The 23707-nt window shown below is 34.1% G+C and overlaps 1 protein-coding gene across 1 annotated transcript; it reads right to left on the bottom strand.

The window, feature by feature from the left end:
• Nucleotides 1-1282: 1282 nt before the first annotated feature.
• Nucleotides 1283-23707, bottom strand: LOC110114816 (probable serine/threonine-protein kinase PIX7). The gene is made up of 6 exons (XM_020847828.2): nucleotides 23215-23707; nucleotides 18483-18823; nucleotides 18230-18365; nucleotides 3627-3763; nucleotides 3422-3545; nucleotides 1283-2180 (listed from the first exon to the last, which is right to left on the bottom strand). Exons 1-6 carry the CDS (start codon nucleotides 23414-23416, stop codon nucleotides 1639-1641), a joined length of 1482 nt encoding a protein of 493 aa, XP_020703487.1. The 5' UTR covers nucleotides 23417-23707; the 3' UTR covers nucleotides 1283-1638.

The raw sequence follows: 23707 nt of genomic DNA, 5'->3' as shown, positions 1-23707 counted from the left end.
AAGAGGTGGGAATTAAGGTTTTTGGTCAAGGTGGAAATTAAAATGGCCGGAGACCACACGCCGAACCTCAAAATTCAAAAAGGCGATTGAGTGAGAGCCCTTTATACATTTTGCCCAAATCTCGGTCTTTTTTCTGTTGGTCTTGGCGATGAGGGCGAGGAGGCTTTAGGTTATTTTATGTGGCTAAGGAAAAAATACGACAGGTAGAAACACAAGAGGTTAGAGGCGAGAAGGAGGACCGCCATTGATGGCTCGGGAAGGTTTCTCTCTCTTTTCGTTCAGTTTCTTCTTCTTTGTAGCCTTTATATTCTATGGGTTTGTGGCGGAGAGAGATTAGAGGATTTGATAGGGGATAGCGGGGTAGGAAGTTAGATTATGTTATTAATTCATTGAATTTATTAGCTAATTTTATTTTACATAATTAAGATTGCAATTTATGATAGTCTTTATAAATATAGGGGATGTCATTATAAATATCATACAAATTTATTATTTATATATTTAATATACTGATTTGAATATATATGTTTATAGGATATTGTATTGTCTAAATAATATTTTTTAAATAAGCTAATATTAATTATAATTTTTAAGTGTTTAAGAAATTTTATTGTTAATTCTAACTATTTAAAGATAGGATTAGTTTATTTTTTGAATATTTACGATTATAATTGTTATAAATAATAGGCACCTAAATTCAGAGCTAGACTGACCACCCCAATCTTAGTTAATTATTGATAGGAAGATGATGATTTTAAAAATAAGACTTTTATTAATAATAAACGTATTCATCATAATAAGTTTAAACAAAAAGCCTAATTAATTATTAATATATGCTAATGATGTAACAAACAGACTATTAGTAGCAATAAATGGAGTCTAAGCCGCAATCAAAATTTTCAGTAATTCGCTTAATGCTATTTGTAGTATTTTATGACCAAATTAACCTTTTAATCTAATTATTTGTTCAATATTTTTATTCAGCTGATGTTACATAAAAAATAAATTAGATTTTTTATGCATCTTTCAATATACATTTAATATTTTTATTATAAGTGTTAGTACAATAACATAAAATAAATCACAAAAAAAAAAAATCGTCATTAAATAAATACTTTATCAATTTTTATAATTTATGTATTAACAAATAAACAAGCACAAATCACTGCTCAAAACTTTAAAATTTTATTTGAGCTTATTTAATTCTTATTTTTAAAATATATGAAATAATATGTTATATACAATTATCTAATTACCTTGAGTTCATTTGGTTTCTGTAGCATTTTGGCAATATTAACTCCCTTCAATTTTAGAGAACAAATAAGATGCTTCATCACACCTTATCTTAATCAATCTTGAACACTGTGGATGGAGTTACCATTTATTACAGCAAATATATACTACAAATGACAGCACAGAACCAAAACGCTCAGATCCATCTTCTTCTTAAAGCTCCATCCCACAATCTAACTTTCAAAGATGAGCTTTTTCCGCAAAATTTGGGAAAAACAATCTAAAGGGAAAACTTTGTTAAACAGAAAGTTGACTCGCAAACATAATCTCATGAGATCTTCAATTGAATCGCCGTCACCTCGACTGATCTTCCATTTCAGTTCAGACTCAGTTGAAGAAGAAGATTCATTGCTCTTTCTCACTGATATTAGTCTTCGGCGTCTGGTTCAATGGTGTCTGGTTAGGCGGCGTGGCTTGAGCGCCATTTGAGAAGTTGCTCTCTGGCTTCTGTCCATTTCTTGATAAAGAACCTTGAGCTCTGAAGGAGCCCTGCATCTTGAAAGAACCATTCCTGGTATTCAGGTTACTGGTTTTGGCTGCTGAAATGGTCTGGAATAAGGAGGAAGATACAGCCATGTCTTTGAGGTTTATCAGAGGTTTCAGAACTTCAACCACCTCGCTCATGAGAGGCCTTGTTTTGGGATCCCGGCTGAGACACTGATTGGCAAGTTGGATGGCCTTATGGGAGGCTTTGATGGAGAAATGGCCCTCCAGACGAGGGTCTATGAGCTGGTAGAAGCGCCGTCTTCCCCTCAGATAGGGTCGAGCCCATTCAACCAAATTGTGCTCGCCGTGCGGTCGCTTCTTGTCCATGGATCGACGGCCGGTCAGAATTTCAAGGAAGACAACTCCAAAGCTGTAGACATCACTCTTAGATGTCAAATGCCCTGTCAAATGAAAAATGCAGATTGTTGGTACAGTATTGCTAATGAGATCTCTAAAGAAGTAACACTTTAGAGGGCTGGTTTATTCTGATGTAAGCATTCATAGAACAGAGAAGTGAGTTTCACCAATGAAGAATTAAAAGTTACTTTCACTTCACTTTTTGCATAAAATAATAATGAAACGGTGTATTTCGGTGACTTTTTTTAAAGGAGAATGAGCTAGAGTTCTACTTTTATTCATAATAAAGTAAACTTAGTAACAATGATGAATAAAATTTTATTAAAAATGCACACCCTTATCAAACAGCTTTGTTTAGTAATGCTTATTAAAGCTAGCTTTCTTCAAAGAAGGTGGTGACTCTTATCAACTTCACATGTTTACAGGGGTGGAACCAGCCTTAATTTTCAGGAGGGGGCAAACTTATAAGTAACTATTGGGGGCAGCGCCCCCTGACAGGGTTAGACCTGCTATGGGGTCCTTACAAATTTTGGTTGTAAGGATACTTTTGGAATTCAAATTAGTAAATAAAATGATACATTCTCTTAACTATTTCTCTTTATTTTTTGTTCATCGTTTCCCTAACAATAACACCTCTATACAATGTGTTTAATTATGCTAGGGACAATTGCCTAAAGATGATAGCATTTTAAAACTTTTAGGGGAGGCAATTACCTAAAAACCCTTGTACAAAAAAGTAAAAAATAGATTGAGCGAGGTAAATTACCTAAAGAATCATATGCTAAAGAATTTTTTTTTTGGGGGGGGACGGGGGGGGGGGGAGGGGGGCAATTGCTCCCCTGAGCTAAAGGGGGATGGGGGATCCGCCCCTGCATATTAAGGAATGCCTAGTATGCATTGTATAGTATCATCCTTTGCTTCAAAGAATGGAGTAAAAAAAAAATGGAGATTGCAAATTCTTGAAAACGACTAGTACTAAATGAAAAATAAAAAGCATAAAAACAATGAGCACGGAGGACTGAAATGTAATATTTTTTCTTCTATGAAAACGAAGTATTTACAGCTAAAATTATTCTTTTTAGTTGGTCTAAATAAGATGTATCATTTTAGAAGCCAATGTCCTATTCCATAAAAAAAATGAAAACTGCTAACAACCTGATTTCATAAACTTCACAATGAATCTAAATGTAGAAAGGTGAATCCATCTGAGGCAATCATACAAATACTGGCTTGATAACCAGACACCGTTACTATTTAAAATAGTGAAACAGTGAACTTAACAAACCTGTCATAACATACTCGGGTGCGGCGTATCCATACGTTCCCATTACCCGTGTCGACACATGAGTCTTATCTCCCTCAGGACCATCTTTGGCAAGCCCAAAATCAGAAAGTTTGGCATTATAATCCTGCCAGAATAAATGAATTAGAAAGAAACATGCAGGCATAATGAATAATGCAATACTTTAATCGAAAGTAAAGTTGCATACCACATCTAATAGGATATTTGATGTCTTAAAATCACGGTATATTACTGGCCTTTCTGCTTCCTCGTGAAGAAAAGCAAGGCCTTTTGCAGCATCAAGAGCTATCTTCATTCTGGTGGACCAAGGGAGAGGAAGAGACCCTGCCATGTATGAAGTAGTCAGTAACAGGGAAGATGTGAAATTTGTTATCCAAGTTGTTAAGTGGTGAAACCTTAATTAATGAACTATGAAGAAAAATATTATGCAGATTCAGTCGTAGATCAACCAAAATGTATCTAACGTTGTTAGTTGTTTTATTAAGGATGTTTTAGATATTTCAATATATTTTATTAATTTTGAACACAGAGTAGTGTAGCATAATAACTGTTTAACTCTAAGAAGCTCGGGAAAAATATACTTTCAGCTTTAAAGATCTAGAATTGTCAACAGGAGCACAAATCAAAGCAGAAAAAAATAATTCAGGACAAATTAAACGGTAAGTTATTAAATCAAGATGTGAAGACAAATGTATGGTATTGCAACTGTCGAAGACATAGAAATGAGAATATGTTATATTATTTTGGTTGAGATGAGATATACAACCCATCACTAACTAGCAACAACTCAAAACTAGCTAGCATTAACCAATGACTAACTAGCAACAATTCATGAATTGCCATCAAAAACTCATGACTAGCTAGCAATTTACATGTAATAACTAGCTCATAATTTATAAAATAGGAAATAATACAAGTGTTAAAATTTCCTAGAATCTATATTAGCAACAAAGCACAAATTAATTCTAGAGAAGAGTTGAACAGTATTACAAAAAAGATTCATGATAAAATAGTTCAATGATTTTATCATAGGTTATAAAATTGGCTACTAACCAAATATCAAGTACCCCCAACATCTGCCATCCTCATGTAGAACAAGAATGAATGGACAAGAAAATAAATTTACAAAGACAGAACAAATTAAAGTGTATTTAGTAACCAAAACATAATATGCATATCAAAGTTAAAATATATTCCACCATTCTCATTTAAAATAAGTAGCAATGATGAGGACATCGAAGATCAACGGCTACGATCTTGAGTTATTTATTTATATGTACTAGTTTATTTCATATTATTGTTTTTTCCTTTATACCCTTGCGGGTGGTCATGTAGTATTGTAGCACGAAGGGCACTTTAGTCTTTTATTTCTTTTGTTTTCATGAGGCCTATTTATAGGCTAGTTGTTTTGTATTTTGGGATGTAATAAACAAATTAACAAATAAGCAAAGAATTTAAGACTCAATCCATGGCCTTTACAGGATAGTCTGATAGTAAATCAGGGAGGTTGAAGATACCCTAGGGCAGGCATGGTTGTTTGTTATTACTTGTGTAGAAGTACTCTTTAACAGTTCTAACGAAAACAATGAAGACAGGACATGCAAAAAGATTGCTTAATTGTCCCAATCAGCACTAGTGTGTGCTCCATAGAAGAGAATGTTTCTTCTCTAAAACATTCATTACTATGAAAGCCCGCATAATTTCCGCCAATTTAGATTACACTCATCAAGAATTTAGACATCTTTCCTTCATTTTCTGTTGCAGCCTCATTAATCCGTGGGATCCCTATTATCATCTCATCAATTCATAGAATAATGTAATTATTCTATATTCAACCAAATCATAAATCCATTAACTATTATAATTATTCTCCAATCATTATTCTCTAATTTTATAAATTTTATATTAGAAGCTCTCCTACAATTGCATAAATACTACACTAATGTTGGAATAAATAACTAAACCAATTCTCTCTAAATATTATCATGATATCAAGCCTTAAAATTTTTTTTAACATTTTGGCCTATGGGCGCATAGCTCGAATCTAGCCCAAACTGAGGTTGGAGCCCGAGCGGGTGGTCCCATCTTCATTATTCTATCAGAATGCAGCCTTCTACTAACCACATTGGAAGGTTCACTGAAGAATTTTGAATTGGATTCAACTCCTATATCCCCGACGTGGTGAAGAAAAAGTATCTTTACTAAAGGAAATGATATGTAGAAAGAAGTAAGATAGTCGACTAAAAGTAGAGTAGAGAATAGAGCCTGGAAAGGAGAAACTTTTTAAAAAAACCCGTATGCCTAAAATGATCTTGTCATACAAGATTTCATCGATCACTTCCATAAGAAGATTGGATTTGCTTATGTAAAGAAAAAATATCATTTCTCTTTCTTCAAATCATTCCTTCAATCATGTATACAATAATCCAATCATTTAGTCATGCACATAAGCTTCAGCTTTCATCAATGGATTGCCTAGAACTTGTAAGTCATCATTGATGCAATTCTCTTTCTTTCTTTCTTTTTCTCTTATTCTTTTATAATTGCAACATTCCATCAATCATGTATACAACAATTAATCATTCCATCAATCAAGTTTTTTATTTTATTATATTCTATACATAAGCAATCCAATCATACGGTTGGATTGTTATATACTCTCATTAAATCATTCCATCAGTCACATATATAACAATCCAATTGTTCAATCCTTGCATATAAGCTTCAACCTTCATTACCTAGAACTTGCGAGTCATCATTGATGCAGCTATTTTTCTTCTTCTACTCTTATTTTTCCATAACTACAGCATTCAGCTTTGCATTGCTACAAAAAATTCTCATTGTTGCAGCCTTCATAGTTGCATAGCTACAAATTGATCATATTATTATAACATTCATCACTCAATTACCGTATTTATCTCCACTGCATTACCTCATTTATCTCCTTTTTCTTCCCATGAAAAGAGCTACATTTCTCTCTGCATGGACAACAACAACAATTTCTACTTAACCTTGGTCTCGGCTTCTCTTGGAATTAAGGGATGAAATCTAGATCCAACGTGAGAGTTTAAAAATATATGTTCAATACCTCTTAATAGAAAAGGACTATCTAAAGTGATGTTGATTAGTACGCAAGTTCTTAAAGGGAAGGAGAAAACGGGGCCTTCTACAATGCAGAAAAAGACAAAAAGGCTTACTAGAAGTACACGAAAAACCATCTACAACAAGTACTTGTAATTTAGCATTCTCAAGTGTTACCTCCTCTTCTCATGCCTTTAAAATCCTAAAGATATTTGATGTAGTCAAATAAGTATGTATTCTTTTAGTTTATGTATTTTGGTTTATTATGTATTGTAATTTTTATTTTGGTTACCCTATGATGGAAGGCAACCGAGGAACATGCTAGGTTGGTGCTCTTAGGAGTGTCTCTCCCTATCCTTCACTTTGTTTCTTTGGGTTTTCCCATGGTTGGCTACTGGGTTGATTCCATGTGGGCTACTTTCCTCTATTTTCCCTCAGGTTGGGTTGTACGTGGCTTGCTCCCCTCTTGGCTGGTTGGAATTCTTGTTATTTTCCATACAATTTTTTATTTTTACTCTGCTTGGAAAATCTGTTTTTCTGGATCCCTGTGCTAGTCGTTCCCCTCCTTGATGCGACCAAAAAATATAGGGGACCCTATATTCTTCGATCACAAAAGAGATACGGACTTCTACCGACGAAAATGACTAAAGATGAGGAAGAGGGACGAACAAACTCTTACATTTCAAATTAAGAAATAAAAAGAAATTAAAAACACAAACTCGACTCGATCTCAAAGACACCCTAAAGTTGCTTCACTGTTTGAAGAAGGATACAGGTGGAGTGGCACTTGCGGAGAGACGAAAGAGGTTAGAAGCCCGAGAAGAAAGGGTGGAAAGAGCCCGCAGGATTTTCGGAGGGGATGAGAAAGAAGGGTGGAAAGAGCCCGTAGGATTTCCAAAGCAAACACGCAGGTTATAACTTTTCCAAAAATCACATTTTCATTACTTTCTTTCAAATATAAACAATCTCCCATATATATAGGTATGAAAGGGAATACAAAGAGACACGTTACATTAATTTTAACAAGAACCTAAACATCACAACATTAAAACACCTAAAAATAAATCCCAAGCCAAGAAACCGAAGAGGGCACGGTCACGGGAGGGAGCACAGGCACGGGAAACCAGCAGCCGGCCGGAATCCAAGGGGGCAAAAGCACATAAAGCCATGGTGGAATTCAAGGAGCCACAATGGGAAGACTAAACAAATAGCTTGGGATTCCAAAAGCCCTTTTTGGAAACCCAAGAGACAACTTTAAGAAATTAAAACTTAAAATATTAAAAATACATTTAATAAAAAGATAACTATGAGCTAAAATCATAGCTAATAATGAGCTAACCCTTAGTTCAATAAGTGAACTAAAGACCAGCTCATAAATGAGCTAAAATTTCAGCTCAATTTTGATTTAGCATATAGACTCAAGGGAAGCCAAAATTCATATTATTTTGGACATGGGTTGACCCCCCCCCACTTTGTCTACATCACTCCTATATCCTATTTCCTAAGTCTCTTGAAAAATCTGCGTTGGATTCTGTGTATTTGAGTTGTCGCATGGGTTTCCCTACTCATTAAATGCTATGTTGATGCTTCAATTTTCCCCTTGGCAGCTATCCATTTGGTCTCTATTTTGTTGCAACTTTGAGGTGCTCCTAGTGGTTGTGTGGTGCTTTAACTACCTACCTTAATTGCTCTTTTCCCTTTTTCTTCCCAATAAATAGGGGCTGGTTCCCACCGGTTTAGGGAGTTTTTGGTGAAGTGTTTGCATGCAAACCTGTGGGTTTTTTCTAGCTTGCGAGGTAGCCTCCTTTCCCTTCCCCTCTACTACTTCGTCTCGATGATCTTCCTCTTCTTCTCTCTCCACAGTTCCTGCCCCATATGTATCCTTCTTCTCTAGTGAGCTTAGTGGTGTTTGTTGCCACATTTTGGTTAGTATTTGTTGGAGGGTGGACATGTACCGGATCATTTCAGTGGTGGATTCGGGTTAGATGTTTTCTTTGAGCACCTATCCTAATTTTTCGAGCTTTGCATGTGAGGTGACCACTTGTTGGTTGTTCTAATAGTAGCCTTATTTACATTTTCATATGTGTTTTTCCCTATGGATTTTGTAAGTAATTTTCTAAAAACTTGTTTCTACTTTTAAGTACTTTTAAGTTTTTAAAATATGGATGTTTATGTTTTATTGAAAGGAATAATTTCCTAATTTCTTTCCTTAGTGTTCTCCATAAAATATTTAGAGGTTGCACCAATTTGGTATCAGAGACAGGTTGTCATTCTAGTCTTCCTTTATTCTTTATAAAAAATATGAATAACCAGCAAGCTAAATGGCAAAGAATGATTATACAATAAATGGCTAATCTACAACAACAAATGGAGACAATGGCTAATACTTTAAATGCACTAAACTTAAACAATGCTAATCCTCAAAATTACGAAATTGAAGAAAAAGCACCACAAGTCCAAAATTGAAATAATTCATGGGATAAAAATTGAAGTAAATGAATTTGAAGGAAAACTGAAACCCGAACAATTTATTGAGTGGATTGAAAAAATGAATCAATTTTTTGAATGGGAGGAATTTCCTAAAAACAAAAAGGTCAGGTTTGTGTTAGACCGGTCCATTGGACCAGTCCAGTCGATCCGACGGGACTAGCTTACGTGAGCAGAAGCAGACACTTCCGCCTCTTGTATGCGTCGAATGCACGCCCGAATGTACGTGAGCTGTTTAGGAAGGATTTTTTAGGGAGTTAGGAGGGAAATTTGAATGTAGGAGCTATTTAGAGATTTCCTTTTGATTTGTATGCATTAAATAGTTTATTTCCCTAGGGTTAGGGCATCTTAAATTTGGCTAAAATTTGAAATTTCATAGGTTTTCTTCGGGCTCTAGCGATGTCTAGAGATTTTGGAGAGATTGACCCTCCTCTCGAATAGAGGATTAATTGTATCATTGTATTTTCTTCCGTATTTTTGTTTTCTTGCAATAAAAATATAAAATTACTATTTTTCACTAGTTTTCCATTGGAATTGTGGAGATTTCTCACTGTTTTTACTCTTTAGATAGAATTTACTTGAAATCTTCAACCAATTTGTTAGGAAATACTTGAGAAATCCAAGTAATCCCTTATAAGAGAAAAGAAAACAGCAAACAAACACGATTCGGATGGGAAAATTTAGCAAAAACAGCACCCTTTTAATTGGCAGAAATCAAATAAACGAAGAAACAAATGAGATACAATTGATCCTCAATTCGAGAGGAGGATCTTCTCTCCCAATCCCTAGAAGAAATCTAGGGCTCAATACTCCAAGACAAGAACTTCTCAAACCAGCCACCAAAATATGCATAACCCTAACCCTAAACAACTCTTGCTATTTAATCTCTACTTCCCTAATTTCAAACTTCGGATTCAAACTTTTCCCTCCCACTCCTAGCCACCCCCCCTCTTCTTCCCTAATTGGCCTGCCTAGTGGGCCCACTAGGTTTGGGAGGTGCTCCCAAGGGGGTGGTTTGTCTGTCTCCTGCAATAAAGAACCGGTCCTTGGTTCAGGGAGAATCGGCCTAACAGATCCCTCCTACCAACTAATCAATCTATCTATAGACTAATTGATGTAGGACATCAAAGCATGCAATAACTTGAAAAGAACTATAGACTAATTAGAATAATAAAGATTAGAACTATTAGCAAATTAAATGACAAAATAAAACGTAAGAGCGATCACTTCCGTTTAGACTAAGTGGCACAATAAGAGCTTTGAATCATTAAAATAACATAGGAAATCAACAACATGCAAATATAATAGATTTAATGAAAATCTCTAATCTAACAATAAGATTAGAAACAAATGAAGTGCACTCAATCCCTACATTTACTAAGCTCGGCAGACTTTGGCGAACACGATCTTCATGACTAAAATCAAATCACAAGGAAGAGGGTTATGCCTTAAGAAATACAAGAAGATGAAGATTAGAAGACCTTCGTCAAGGATCAGTTGCAATCCTCCACTGTACGGTACCAAGTTGCTCTTCAATAGCATCGACCAAGGTGTCCAAGATGCGTTCTACGTACTCTTCTACGGTGTGATCGATGCGCGGATTGACTTCAAAGAAGGTCGAGAGCAAGATGCAAACAAATTTGTGCTCGTCGTAAGAGAGGCCGTAATCAATATCTGGATCGGCCATTCATGAATGTTAGATGACGGTTGTCTCCGAAGATCTCAAGCAACCTTGGAACTCCGTTAGAGAGAAAGAAGTTTCTCTTAAACTTGAAGTGGAGATAATGAAGTATGGCCGGCCAAGGGAGGAGGGTTTGGGAGAGGAGAAGTAGGTTAAGAGGGAAAGAACAAATAAAAAATCTAAAATAAATTCCAGATTTCTAATTGGGAGGGATTTATGAATTAAGTTTGAATTTAATTCCTAGAGGGGAAAGAGGTGCTAATGTAGAGAGAGGGGATTGGAGAGAGAGAGAGAGAGAAAGAGGGGGCGGATAGGAGAGAGGGGGTCAGCGGTATGAGGAGATGGGGGAGGCTTTAATGTATTTCCAAAAGGAGAGCTTCTCCTTTGAAAATAAATCAAGTAATAGGGGATAGGAATGATGAGGATTAAGACTTTCTTAAAATAGATTTTGCATTTTATGAAAGATTTTGAATTTCAAGTCACTTGGATTTGAATTCAAAATTCCTTCCCAGTGGGGGGGGGTGGGGGGGGCCTAGGGTGGGAGTGGGCGTCGGGTTTGGTAATGGTGAGGTGAAATCGGTTGGGTGGAGAGAATAGGGTCTCGGTGCAGATGGAGCTTGACCGTGGGAGGGGAAATGGGAAGTAAGGCCGGCAGTTGTGGGGGGAGGAGGAAGGGAGAAGGTAGAAGATAGAACCACGAACCCGACTCGTCTAGGTTGGTGGGTGATGCGCAATTCTCCCTCTCCTAGGGATCTCACTCTGATCTCTCAAGCTCTCACAAGAACTCAAGCAAAGAGAAGAATTATTTTAATCAATTATTCATTCATTAACTTGAAAAGAAGAACAATGTGGCTATAAATAGCCTCGTACAAAGACTCACAAAAAAAAGGATGACAATGCCCCTAGGGCTTACATACGACCTCCCTTAATAAAAGGGTACAATGGGAAACTAATAAAGCAAATACAATATGACATCATAAATAAGAAAATACATAAAACAACTCAGAAATACAATGACTCAATCATGACTGTAAATCGATGGCCTCGTCTCTGACAGACCTTCCACGATCTGATGTCCCCATCACTAATATAATTATTCTACAAATATTATTGTAACAACTTATTAATCAATGGAGTATTATATTTATTTCATAATAATTATTCTCTGATTTTATATGTTTTCTATTAGAAACTCTCCTATAAATAATGCACAAATATTGGAATGAAATATTCAATCAATTTTCTTCAATTCTTATCAATTACTAGTTAAGTTATCACTGTATTTGACTCTTAAGATTGAAGAGAAAGGGGACAACACTTAATTGTTTCATTTATGAGCATATTTCTTGATAAAACCTTCATTACTAAATAGTTATCCCTTGTTTTCTACTTTTAAGACTGAGCAAGAAGTGGTCACGGTACTTCAAATTGAAAACTGTCCAAACCTCTGAATGCTAGTCATTTTATTGGATTGATTTCATCCTTTCATATGCTATCTAGCTCAACCTAGATTCAGAACGGTGCATTTGCAAACTAATCAACTTTACTGATTAGTCTCCAATAAAAAAAAACACTCAACAACTTATAATCAAATAAAGCGGCGATCTAAAATAACCAGGTAGAAACCTCCAGAGCAACCGGCTTGTGACGGCATACAATTTAATCCATTTTTTAGTTCGGTGAGAATTTGCTAAGAGAAGCTTGCGTTAATCAGCTAAATCACAATACAATCTGAGAGTTGAAATCTCGCAAACATATAAATTACCCTGCAAAAGATGTATGAGAAATGATGATGAGGTATGGTGCATGATGACTAAGAGTTGAGATTTTCTAATGCAAGAAAAATAGAGGATTCATATGATAAAAAATTCATCAATTCCCTTTCATTAAGGAGAACAAGCAATAATAATCATTAAATTTAATTGAAAGAAATGATTATACCAAATATTCACAAAATCAGCAAGTTAATTTTCATAAAATCATATTTCTAATATATCATTTATGACCAAAATCAAGAACACTAAACAAAAAATAACAAATTATATAGAAAAGCAGACAATGACTGAAATTATCAAAATAAAGAAAAAACAGACTTCATATTGATAAAGGATATGACTTCCTCCAAAATCAAGATCTTGGAAACTTGTATCGCACTCAAAGCCTCACCAAATTCTATCACTTGAGCATGCTTTTCCAATTGCATTAGACTTTAAATAAATGTAAAATTTATTGTGTCTAAAAGGGTTACTAGTTATTTACAAAGTGCATCATTTCATCAAAGTAATCAAGTTCGGTCTATTACTATCAACTACGACTAAAAGTGGCAACATTATAGTAAATAAGGATAATAAAAGAAAATCAACTAAATCTACATCTAAATCTAAAATTTCTAAAATGCATTCTTTAAGTGTCATTAAATTAGTCATTATGCTAATAAGTGGCCTAATAGGAATTTGTGTATAAATGGGGAGGAAGATAATGAAATTAATGACTTAGATGATATTCACGAATTTGATGAAAAAATTAATGATTTTAAGGGTGCTTTAGTGGATAATTCTTGAAATATCATGGGGATGACATGTTGGATAGGGTGAATGTTGTTGTGATATTTTTTTAAAATTAGTTGAAGGATTGGATGCCATCCAATTAAAATGATAGAAGGTGATAAGTGAAAATTTGTTTTTGAGATAAAAATGGATTACAAATGGTTGGTGATGCCTTTTGAAATAACCAATGTTCCTTGTACTTTCAAGCAGATAACAAATCATATTGAAATTTTTCTTGCTGTTTGTTTTGATGATATCCTAAACTATAGTAAAACATTGTATGATCATTTGTTGCATCTTAGAATAGGATTTGAGGCTTTACAAGAAAAAAATATATATTTGAACTTACAGTGAAGTTTGTGACTCAATCTTATGATCTACCAAGATTTTGTTGTGTCTAAGAACGAATTATCTATTGATTCTAATAAAATTAATGATTGGTCAAAACTTACTGATATACATGATATTCAGAGTCTATGATTTGACTATCTTTTGTAAAAGATTCATTAAAGTGTTCATGAATGTTATAGTTCCAATTACAAATAGTATAGAAAAAGAAAACTTCAAATGTACTAAATATACTAACAATATTTTTACAAAAATCAAAGAGAGACTTGTCAATGCACTTGTACTTTAGTTGTCTCATTATAATAAGATATTTGAACTTCCATTGATGTGTCTAGAGTAGGTATTGGAGATCTTATTGCATTTTTTGAAATTGAATGAGGCTAAACAAATATATTCAAACTAGATAGGAAATTCCATGTTGTAGTAAAAGCTCTTTGAAATTGAAGACGTTATATGTTGCCTAAGGATTTTATGTCAAGCTTTCATCATCAAGATTTGAAATTTTTGAATTCTCAAAAAAGTTGGGATACACATTTTAAGCAGGTCGAGTTTTTATAAAAATAATTTTTTCCATAAACATTGTGTAGAATCTAATAATAAATTTGTGGATGCTTTGAGAGGAGTTTCTATCCTTCTACATACAAAGTAGGCAAAGGTTATTAGGTTTAATTATGTGAATATAGAGTATGTTATATGTAAGGATTCCAATGGAATTTATCAGGACTCAAATAATGATTCAAATTTTCTTAACCAAAGATTATATAGACTCCTCATAGCCTATATTAGTATATAAGGTTGATGCATAATCAATCCCAATTTAAATTTCAATTAATTCAACTAGATAAAATAATCCAGATTATAATTTGAAATCTCCAATTATGCCAAGCAACAAAAAAATTTAAACTTCCAAAGATACATAATCATATCAATCTCGTACTCAAAAAAGGTACATAAGAAACAAATGCCAAGGGCAAAGCACATCACATCATGTGGGAGGCAGAATTCAAATATGCTCAAAAATGAAACTACTTTCACCTGCTCATGTAGATACATAAGAACTACATATGAAGTTTACACCCATTTCCCAGAATAATAGTTGCATGTTTTTCGCCAGAAGACAATTCTAATCCCCAATTTTAATTAAAATTACATAGTATCAATAAGTCATATGAATCTAGATAAGATCCCACTACCCGAGCAAATCCTCATAGAAATTCAAAACTCAAGTTCCAAAATAACTCCAAGACTCACTGCACACCATGAACCCTAACACCTTATTTCTTTGATGACCCCAAAAACCATTAACATGTTATGCCTCCTACTAGAAACTCATAATGGAAATTAATCTAAACTCAATCATTTAACACAACCAATAAACTAACCTAAAGCTAGGATATATATTTTTTCTTGACCAATTCAACCTTTCTCAAGCATCATCATAAGCATGCTGTTACATACATAAATAACAAAATAAACCAACTGATAAAAAATAATAATAATAAAATGCATAGAAATTAATACTTGTTGTGTGCTTATGATGAGAATAAATGCGAAAATTTTCTTAAATTTGGGTGTCTTGAAAAAAAAATTGGCTCCAATGAATTTAACAGTTGATATTCATCAAATACTTTTAGACATAATTTTGTACCGTAATACATAAATCATCACAATCAAGTCTATCCCATCGATGAATGAAGCATCTTTAAAATTCATCATCAATAGCAAACAAATCTCATCATCTAGAATAGCTTCAAGAATAAGATGCATAGAAGTATTTGGAAAAAAAATGGATGTGAGGTCACAAGCATGATGTGGGAAAAGAGTAGAATCCAATGAATTGGGTCAAATCAAATATATTGAAAAATGGATTTATATCAAATTTTTTGAAATTTCTAATTTTTAGATATTAATTCCAATGCATTGCACAATAGTGTTTTGAAACATGAAATTCACAACTTTTAGCTTTAATATAATTTCCCTTTTCAATTTCAATATTATGAGTGCATATTGGATACATGGGTCCTTCAAGCATTATATAAATGTGACAATCTAATTCTGAGGGAAGTCATCTCTTTGCATTGATGTTGTAACACCTACAGATCAGTGCATCGTTCCAACTATTATGACCTAATACAATTCAAGGTAATCCACTAAATTATGCATTTGAATACTTCTACATGTGTCTATGAATATTTCATAAGCATGTGAAGTATGCATCTTTTTTGAAATGGGTCTCGATGGTCTATGTGCATGATTTGAAAATCTGAAAAATGTTTCTTGGGCTGTCGTGGCGTTAGGTCTGGTGGCACCACGGCTTTGAGCTCTCTATTTTTTGGTCAAATAAATTCATGTTGAAGCGCTATGAGCTCCCAGAGGGAGTGTTGCAGCGTGTGATTGGGCGCCACGGCGCTCGGCCAAATTTTTATAATAAAAACATCATTGTTCAATATTCAATTCATTCCACTTCCCTCAAGGAAATCAACTAGAGAGAGAGGATTCCTAGAGAGAGAAAACCAATTTTGGGAGACTTCAATCCATTTTCAGCTGAAATTCTGAAAGTTGTCCGGCTCGAGATAGATTGCATTTTGTCTATCTCAGTTTTTAAAAATGTGAGAATTTCAATAATTTTTTAATTTAATTTATAATTTTGTTGGTGAAAAACTAGGATAACTTGATATCTGCAAAACTTTCATCACGAGCTTTATGTATGTTATAGATACGACAGTTTTGAATATTTAGATATTTTTCTAAAAAAAATTTACCAGATAAATTAAAAAATATGATTTGACAAATTAAAAAATTATTTTGGTTCCCAAAAATAATAATGTAGTACACTAAAAGCTTCAAAATTATGCTCTAGATAATCTCTGATAATTTGGTTACATTCTGAAACAGTGAATTTCTGCTCAGTAGTTTATTCTGCTGCCTAATGTTAAAATATTTTGTTAACTTCTAAAATGAGTTTATTTATATTTTTCTTTTACCGCAATGCAATGAATTTTATGTTTATCTTTTTGAAATATGTGATTATGGGGAAATTTGGTGTATGTGAGAGAAATTCTGTTCTAGTGCTATATGCACATTCTATTCTCGTGTTGTGCATTGAAAATTATAAGTGCTTGTTTTCTAATATGCCAGTATGAGAGTCAAAGGGGTCTGTTTCTGATATGAGGTATAAGGGTCTGAGAGAAATCTATTATTTTTCATTCTGATGTATGATGTACGTTTTTCTTTATTTTCAGTGCACAGTCTACTTTAATTCAAATATATGCAAGTAATATCATGCACAATCTATTACATTTCCTATGAACTACTTTTAATTTTAGTTAAATGCATAATAAATTATTTATTCGAAAACTTATATCGGTAAGTGTGACTTGCTGAGCTCTGTTGACTCATAGTTTATCTACATTCTGTTTCAGGGTCTGGGAAAGAAAAGAGCCCATCAAGTAGCTGAGTCAGGATCTGATCTGTATGAATCTAAATAGGTAATTTCCTTACTGATTTTGTACAATCATGGTTTACTATGTTTGGTATTTCAATCTGTAGTCATATATTGTAGTGTAAATATTGTATATACATTTTGAGAACAAATGAAAATAATTTTTTGTGGATAAGTTATTTTTTGTATACTGAAAGTTATTAGCAGTTATCTAATCTATTGTTTATTTAAGTTTAATTGAAGGAAGAAGAAAATCTAAAAAGTTTCCCAAAACTTTGATCTTGTTGCTTGCTGCAAGCCAATACGATAGGATCAATTCCTTTTGTAGATCTTATCAGGTTGGGTTATAACAGAAGTAAGGCCTTTTTTTTTTTTACTTTTAAAAATAAATAAATCCTTGTCTATTTTATGTACATAATTTTTCTATTGGTCATTTTAATGCTCTTGATTTTAGTCAAAAAAGTTATTTGTAGGCAATATAATTTTATAAAATTTAATTCATTTGCCCGCTTATTTTATTTGCTTGCTGAAATTCATGAATATTTACAACCATTTCTTAACCAATTAGGCGTAAACTCGAGCATTTTTTTCAATATGAAGAGTAAGAGTTGATTGATTGATTGGTAACTTATGAACTATGAATCTTTACTTTTTTCTTGTATGAGAGGACACGACACAACACAATACTAGCATTAAGAAACCTAACACTGAGTGCATCAAAGCAGCTTAAACCTTTGGAAAATTTAAACAAGAATAGTTTAAAATCAAAAAGTTAAGAACTATGTACTATTTGAATCCATCAACACTTAAATTATCCAAATGAACAAGCAACGGCTGTATCATAAGAATCGTAGAGCCAAGTAGGCTGATAGCCATATATATCAACTGTGAAACAAATAGTAAATATATTGAGACACTTGTGTACTATTACTGGCAAAATGGCATGGATGTATTTAAAAAAGGACGAGAAGATCTCTATTATACATGCGCATAATCACAAGGCTTTGATAGCATTTATTTCAAAACCATGTGTTCCATTTATTGTGTTTAAGTTTCTGCTGGTAGAAGTTAGAACAAGTATCGACTAACAAGTTGCTTCCTTAAATGTACTCCATAAAGTGCAGCTATTATTTTGAACTAAAAAACGATGACAGGAGTTCAATGAAACATAAAAATATAACAAAAGAAGTGTATGATGAGTTTACTTCTAAAAAGATGGTTCTCCAAACTTCCTCGAGGCATAAATTCATAAACTAGCAGCCTTTGATCATCTTCAATGCAATATCCAATCAGCTTCACTAGATTGGGATGAATCAGGTCACCAAGAAAATTAACCTCTGCCTGCAAGAAAAGGGAGATAAAAAATCAACCATGAAGTAGAATTATTTGCAAGTTACCTATGTTACTTGAATAATAATAAAAAGTTCTAAGAATTAATTAAAGAAGACTTCTACCTACCAGCCACTCTTTATGCCCTTGAAGTCCATCATGATTAAGGGTCTTCACAGCAACAGTAAGCCCTAAACCAGGTTTCATCGGAGCGGTACCATTCTCCTCGACCCATCCCTTGAAGACACAACCAAAGCCTCCCTCACCAAGAAGACTCTCGGGTCTGAAGTTTCTTGTAGCACATCTGAGCTCATTAAAAGTGAATCTGCGCAGCTGAGATGCAACTCTTAGCTCTTGACAAACACCAGGAGTCGATATGCAGCTTTCTGTAGTACAGTAGGTTGTAGAAGTGGAGGCTGCAATGGTTGTTGGTTGATCACCACTACCATTTCGTATGGATTTGCTTTCGGCTGAGCAAGTAACAGAAAAAAAGAAAGTTAAAGAGGCCTTTTGCCATGTATAAGGAACAGCAAATTTGAAGGGTCATGAATAACTGATGGCTCAAATCAACAATTGAGGATGAAAGTTCACTCTCCTTCTTTGAAAAAAAGAGTAAGAGATTGCTAACTATTTCTTTCTGGCAAAACTATTAGTCTGTCTACTTGATTGTAGCTGCCTCACAGAACATATTTGTTTGCCAGCAAAAGAAACTTTCATTCCTTGCTTTTTCTATCTCAAATATGTCGAGAAGAAACAAGCTCCCCATTAGCTGAAATGGCCAGTTTCATCCCCTCCACTTCGATGCTTGATCCCCTTATTACTTCAGAAAGTTGAATCCGATCCTGATAACGACCGCTATGCTTCTTCTTTTGCTAAAAATGCAGATGTCGATTCTTGATCCACCATGGCTGCTCTCTGATATCATGAAAGACCCAGCCGGGGGAGAGAGAGAGAGAGAGAGAGATAGAGAGAGAGAGAGAGAGAGAGAGAGAGAGAGAGAAGAACTGAATTGTATTATGAAAGACTAGTTAGTACAGAGGCTATAAATAGATTAAAATACATCAAGAAGAGTAACGGATAGGTCCACGTGTACAGTAGACGCTGATGGCTCTAACATTTGACGTCTTGCCTTGACACATGTGAATGTAAGAAACTGTACAGCTATGTTGGAGGTAGCAGTAAAGGACAAAAAAAGTTTCAAACAATTCAACCATCTTTAATCTAGTACTTATCTTATCATCTTGAATGCCATAATCATCGCCATCATCAGCAACATCATTACCAACTATTTGGGATCAGCTCAAAGACTACTAACTTGAATCTGACTATCCTACATCACTCAGAATAACATGAATTCTGGATAAATTTCCAGTAAGGTCGATTAGTGTATGATATTGTTCCATTCCTTAAAGCCATGAGGGATGGCAGCAACATCAGATATTCATCAAACAGGTAAGAATAAAAAATGTCAATATCTCCATGCTTATACAAATCAAATCCAATCTCTAATTAGAAGAAAGAGGACCATTTCAAAACTGTATGGCTTGATATTGAGTATTGATCACCTAGCAAAGGTGAGAATTAATGGAGCTCAGAATTTGCCAACATAAAGCATAATGCCTTTTCCTCTGTGGTGTTATGGTTTGGTCAATAATTTTGCTAAGATAAGCACAAAATTAAAAATTGGAGGATAACACTTGTGTCTAAAGTTTATTGGAAAAATCTGTTATTTGAATTATATTTGTTTTAAATTTTCATCTCCTTTATCTTATATAAATGGAAGATTGAAGAGAGGCATGTAAACTGTGGAGTATCAATGTGCCTTAGGACTATATAGCTAGTTGTTGCTTAGAAACTTAAACTGGGAGCAAGCATGAGACATAAGAGGCTTCCCTGTGGGGATCCAGATGGAGATTCTTTTTATATGATTTAGATCCTTATATAGATTAACTCAGTTGTTAGGTTCTTGTAATTTCTACATGATATTAGGATAATTTTCTACTCATTTAACTTGGAGAGATTGAGACTTCTCTTAATGATAAAATTGGTGTAGTTGAATTTGTAAAAGAGCATTTTAGCATGCATCTTTTACTTGTAAACATGTGTGGATTCTAGATATTTTATCATATCATCTCTCGTCTTTTGTGGATGTAGTCTAGGGTTTGGCCAAATCATGTAAACTTTGATGTCATTCATTTAAGGGCAGATTTAAGAGGAATCTATATCTTTGCTTGTGTAAATATAAATTAATTAGAAAAGCCATCTTAAATTTTAGAGTTTTGGATATATATTTAAAATTATTAATGATATTTTTAAAATAGCCAATTTATGCGTCCACTAAGAAAATTACTAGCTCCGCCACTGCATCTATTGGTGCTTCGCCACTTTTCTATTTCTTTGTGATTCATCATGTTGGCTCCTAGTAATTAAAAAATAAAAAAAAAATGTTGGCTCCTAGTAATCACTTTTATACTAAAAGTAGGCTTTTCCTAACATATAGAATGAGCGATGACATAAACCTCATACCTCTATCACATAGTTAATATTAGATCCTAGTCCAAGGGAATCTTGAATTTTGAGTTAGGTGCATTATCAAACTTGGATTAGTTAATCCACCAATCCACAAGGAAAATATCAAACCTGTTAGCTAAATCAATGCATATGAATTCATAAAAATTGATATTTTTAACCACACTAACAAGAGAAAGTGATGCAGGCTAATGAAGGCAACAACTTGATTGTGTCTCTTTAGGGTGGTGGTAGAATAGTTATTTGGGTATCGGTGAACACGTTATTTAGAGTGTAAATAAATTTAGTGATAAAATTTCTTCACTATGAAAAGGCGAGTTTTTAAGGAAAAAATTGGAGGAACTCTAGATCAAAGGTTTAAGATGTTAGAGAACTAATGGTGGTACGTAATGAATTTTGGAATAATTGCTAAGAAGTTGTGCTATTTTTAATCTGATTGCTCACAACAGGAAATTCATTTCATGATTATTCGACAAATTTTATGATGATTGTCAACTACGTAACGAAACCCTCAACCTTTTTCATCCAAGGCTTGGTGGCAATGGCGGTGTGTTGGCCAGAATGTTGGCCATTAAAAGAGAAGTATAAAGTTAAGTGTTGCAGAGATGAAGATGCTCAGGTGGATGAGTTGCTTCACTCCTAGAGATAGAATACTAAACGAGTATGTGAGAAGGTTGGAGTAGCTCCAATGGCAGATTATATTAGAGATAGTCACCATAGATGGTTTGGACACAAAACATCGTCCTTCCGATGACTGTGTCAAGAGAGTGAATATTGGATTTGGCATATGTTAAGAAAATTTGAGATAGACCTAAAAGGACTTGGCTAGAAAATATTAGAAATGACTTTTTTTATTAAATTTAAATGAGATTTTGACCCTTAACATGACATGATTGAGAAAAATGATTCACGTAACCGACCCCATGTAGCAGGAATGTGGGATAAAAGCTTGATGTTGTTGTTGTTGCTGTTGTTGCTCACGACATTAAATTATCTCACTATATTGAGCTTTTGACTAGGGTATCTTAAATTTAGTGAGAAATTCAGGCATGGGGAGATTATGAGGGATACATGAGAATATTTAGAAGACTTTGGAAGAGCTCAAACATGTTTTGAGATTGAGAGAAGCTAAGCTTGATGTTATGTAGATAATATAAAAATTGTATTCGGAAAGATGAGAAATAAAGGTGAGAAAATATAACTTTGAGCTCACCAAAACCCAAGGAGATTAAGCACCAAACTTCACCAGATAGTAGAGCAACTACCAAACCATTTATATAAAATTAATATAAGCAAAAAATAATTTTTATTCAATGAATTCAAAATTAAAAAGTAAAGTCCTATTTATAGGTCCTTTCTAAGCTTAGATAAATTTGAAAAAACTAATGAATCAATAAAATAAGATTACATTGATTGAGAAGTTATCCTAATACAAAATGGAAAGAAAATAAGATAAATAAAATAATTTTAAAGCTTCCAAAAACATAAAAATTAAAATTAGCCAAATAAGTCAAGTACAATGGTCCTAAAATTAAGCAGGTTATAAATTTTTTTATTTTCTTGACCGGTATGGCCCACCTACTCATCAAAAGACTTTAAATTAAACTTCTTAATTATTTTTCGGTGATTTAAAGATATTATAGGTCATTCATAAGTTTTCATAGAGAGTTTTGCATGATTAATAGTACAAATGTTGATATAGTGTCTTGGTTTGTGACATTGTTCTTGATCTTTATCATGATGCTACAACAAAAAGATGGCATGGCATTCTTAAATGAATAGCATAGAGACCCATTTGAGCTTGAATAAATGGTCCTCTATATATTGTTACTAGCGCTAATACAAATTTTATCAAAAAAAAAATTTGATTAGTGTTTTAGACATCTGAAAAATATTGATGATATTTTTAAAATAGCGAATTTGTGCCCCTAACAAAATAATGTTGACTCTGCCACTATATTTGTTGGTGCTTCACCTCTTTGCCATGTCTTTGTGGTTCATCATATTGGCTCCTAGTAGACTTTTGTATAAGAAAGTAGGTTTTTCCTAACATGTAGAATGAACGATGCCATAAATTGCAGACCTCTATCAGAAAGTTAATCTTAGATCCTGATCCAAGGGAATCCAGAATTTTGAGTAAGGCGTATCAGCGAACTTTGATTAGTTAATCCAGCAATACACAATGAAATCGCTGGGTTAGAAACTAAATAAATGCATGTGAATTCATAATAATTGAGAATTTTAAACCACACTAACAAGAGAAAGATGGCATGACATTCTAAAATGAATGATATAAAGGCATAAAGGCCCATTTGGGTTCCCCCAAAATTACCATTTTTCATGCGTAAGCTGCTAACTGAGCCATCCAATTTCGACCTGAAGACACAGTTCCCAACCAAACAAAACCTACTCCACCACCGGCACTTCCAGCCTTCCTTCTGCTCCCCATCCTTCCACCACTTCTTTCTTCTCCCCTTCGACTTCACAGAACTCACTGAAGCATCCCCCTGCACAGTGGCTGATCCCAATCCCATCACTTCAGAACCTATACGAGTCAAGAGCCTTCATCGTGCACCAAGATCCAACGATTCCCTCCACAAATGTAAGCACTGTGAACAGTTGCGTCTGCGTTTACAAAATGAGGCCTGCGAAACTCGAAGCCGAGGGTGAGGAAATTCCCGGCGAGGTTCGCCGTAACCCTAGAGGAGGGTGACCAGCGGAAGCTGGTGGAGAGCGTGAGTTCGGAGCTTAAGGAGGATAGAGCATTGAAGATGGCCAGAGGAGGGAAGTGGCAGACGGCTCCTTTTCGAGTGCGAAAAGACCAA

The sequence above is a fragment of the Dendrobium catenatum genome, unplaced genomic scaffold (assembly GCF_001605985.2).
Source record: "Dendrobium catenatum unplaced genomic scaffold, ASM160598v2 fragScaff_scaffold_716, whole genome shotgun sequence".
In the NCBI taxonomy this organism is placed as follows: domain Eukaryota; kingdom Viridiplantae; phylum Streptophyta; class Magnoliopsida; order Asparagales; family Orchidaceae; genus Dendrobium; species Dendrobium catenatum.
This window is presented reverse-complemented; position numbering and strand designations above follow the sequence as displayed.

Coding starts and splice junctions, on each gene's coding strand:
- LOC110114816 (XM_020847828.2), bottom strand. CDS start 23,416: ATGGGATTGGGATCAGCCACTGTGCAGGGGGATGCTTCAGTGAGTTCT. Junction 18,366..18,482: donor AAGGGCATAAAGAGTGGCTG/GTAGGTAGAAGT, acceptor CTTTTCTTGCAG/GCAGAGGTTAATTTTCTTGG. Junction 3,546..3,626: donor CAAATATCCTATTAGATGTG/GTATGCAACTTT, acceptor TTATTCTGGCAG/GATTATAATGCCAAACTTTC.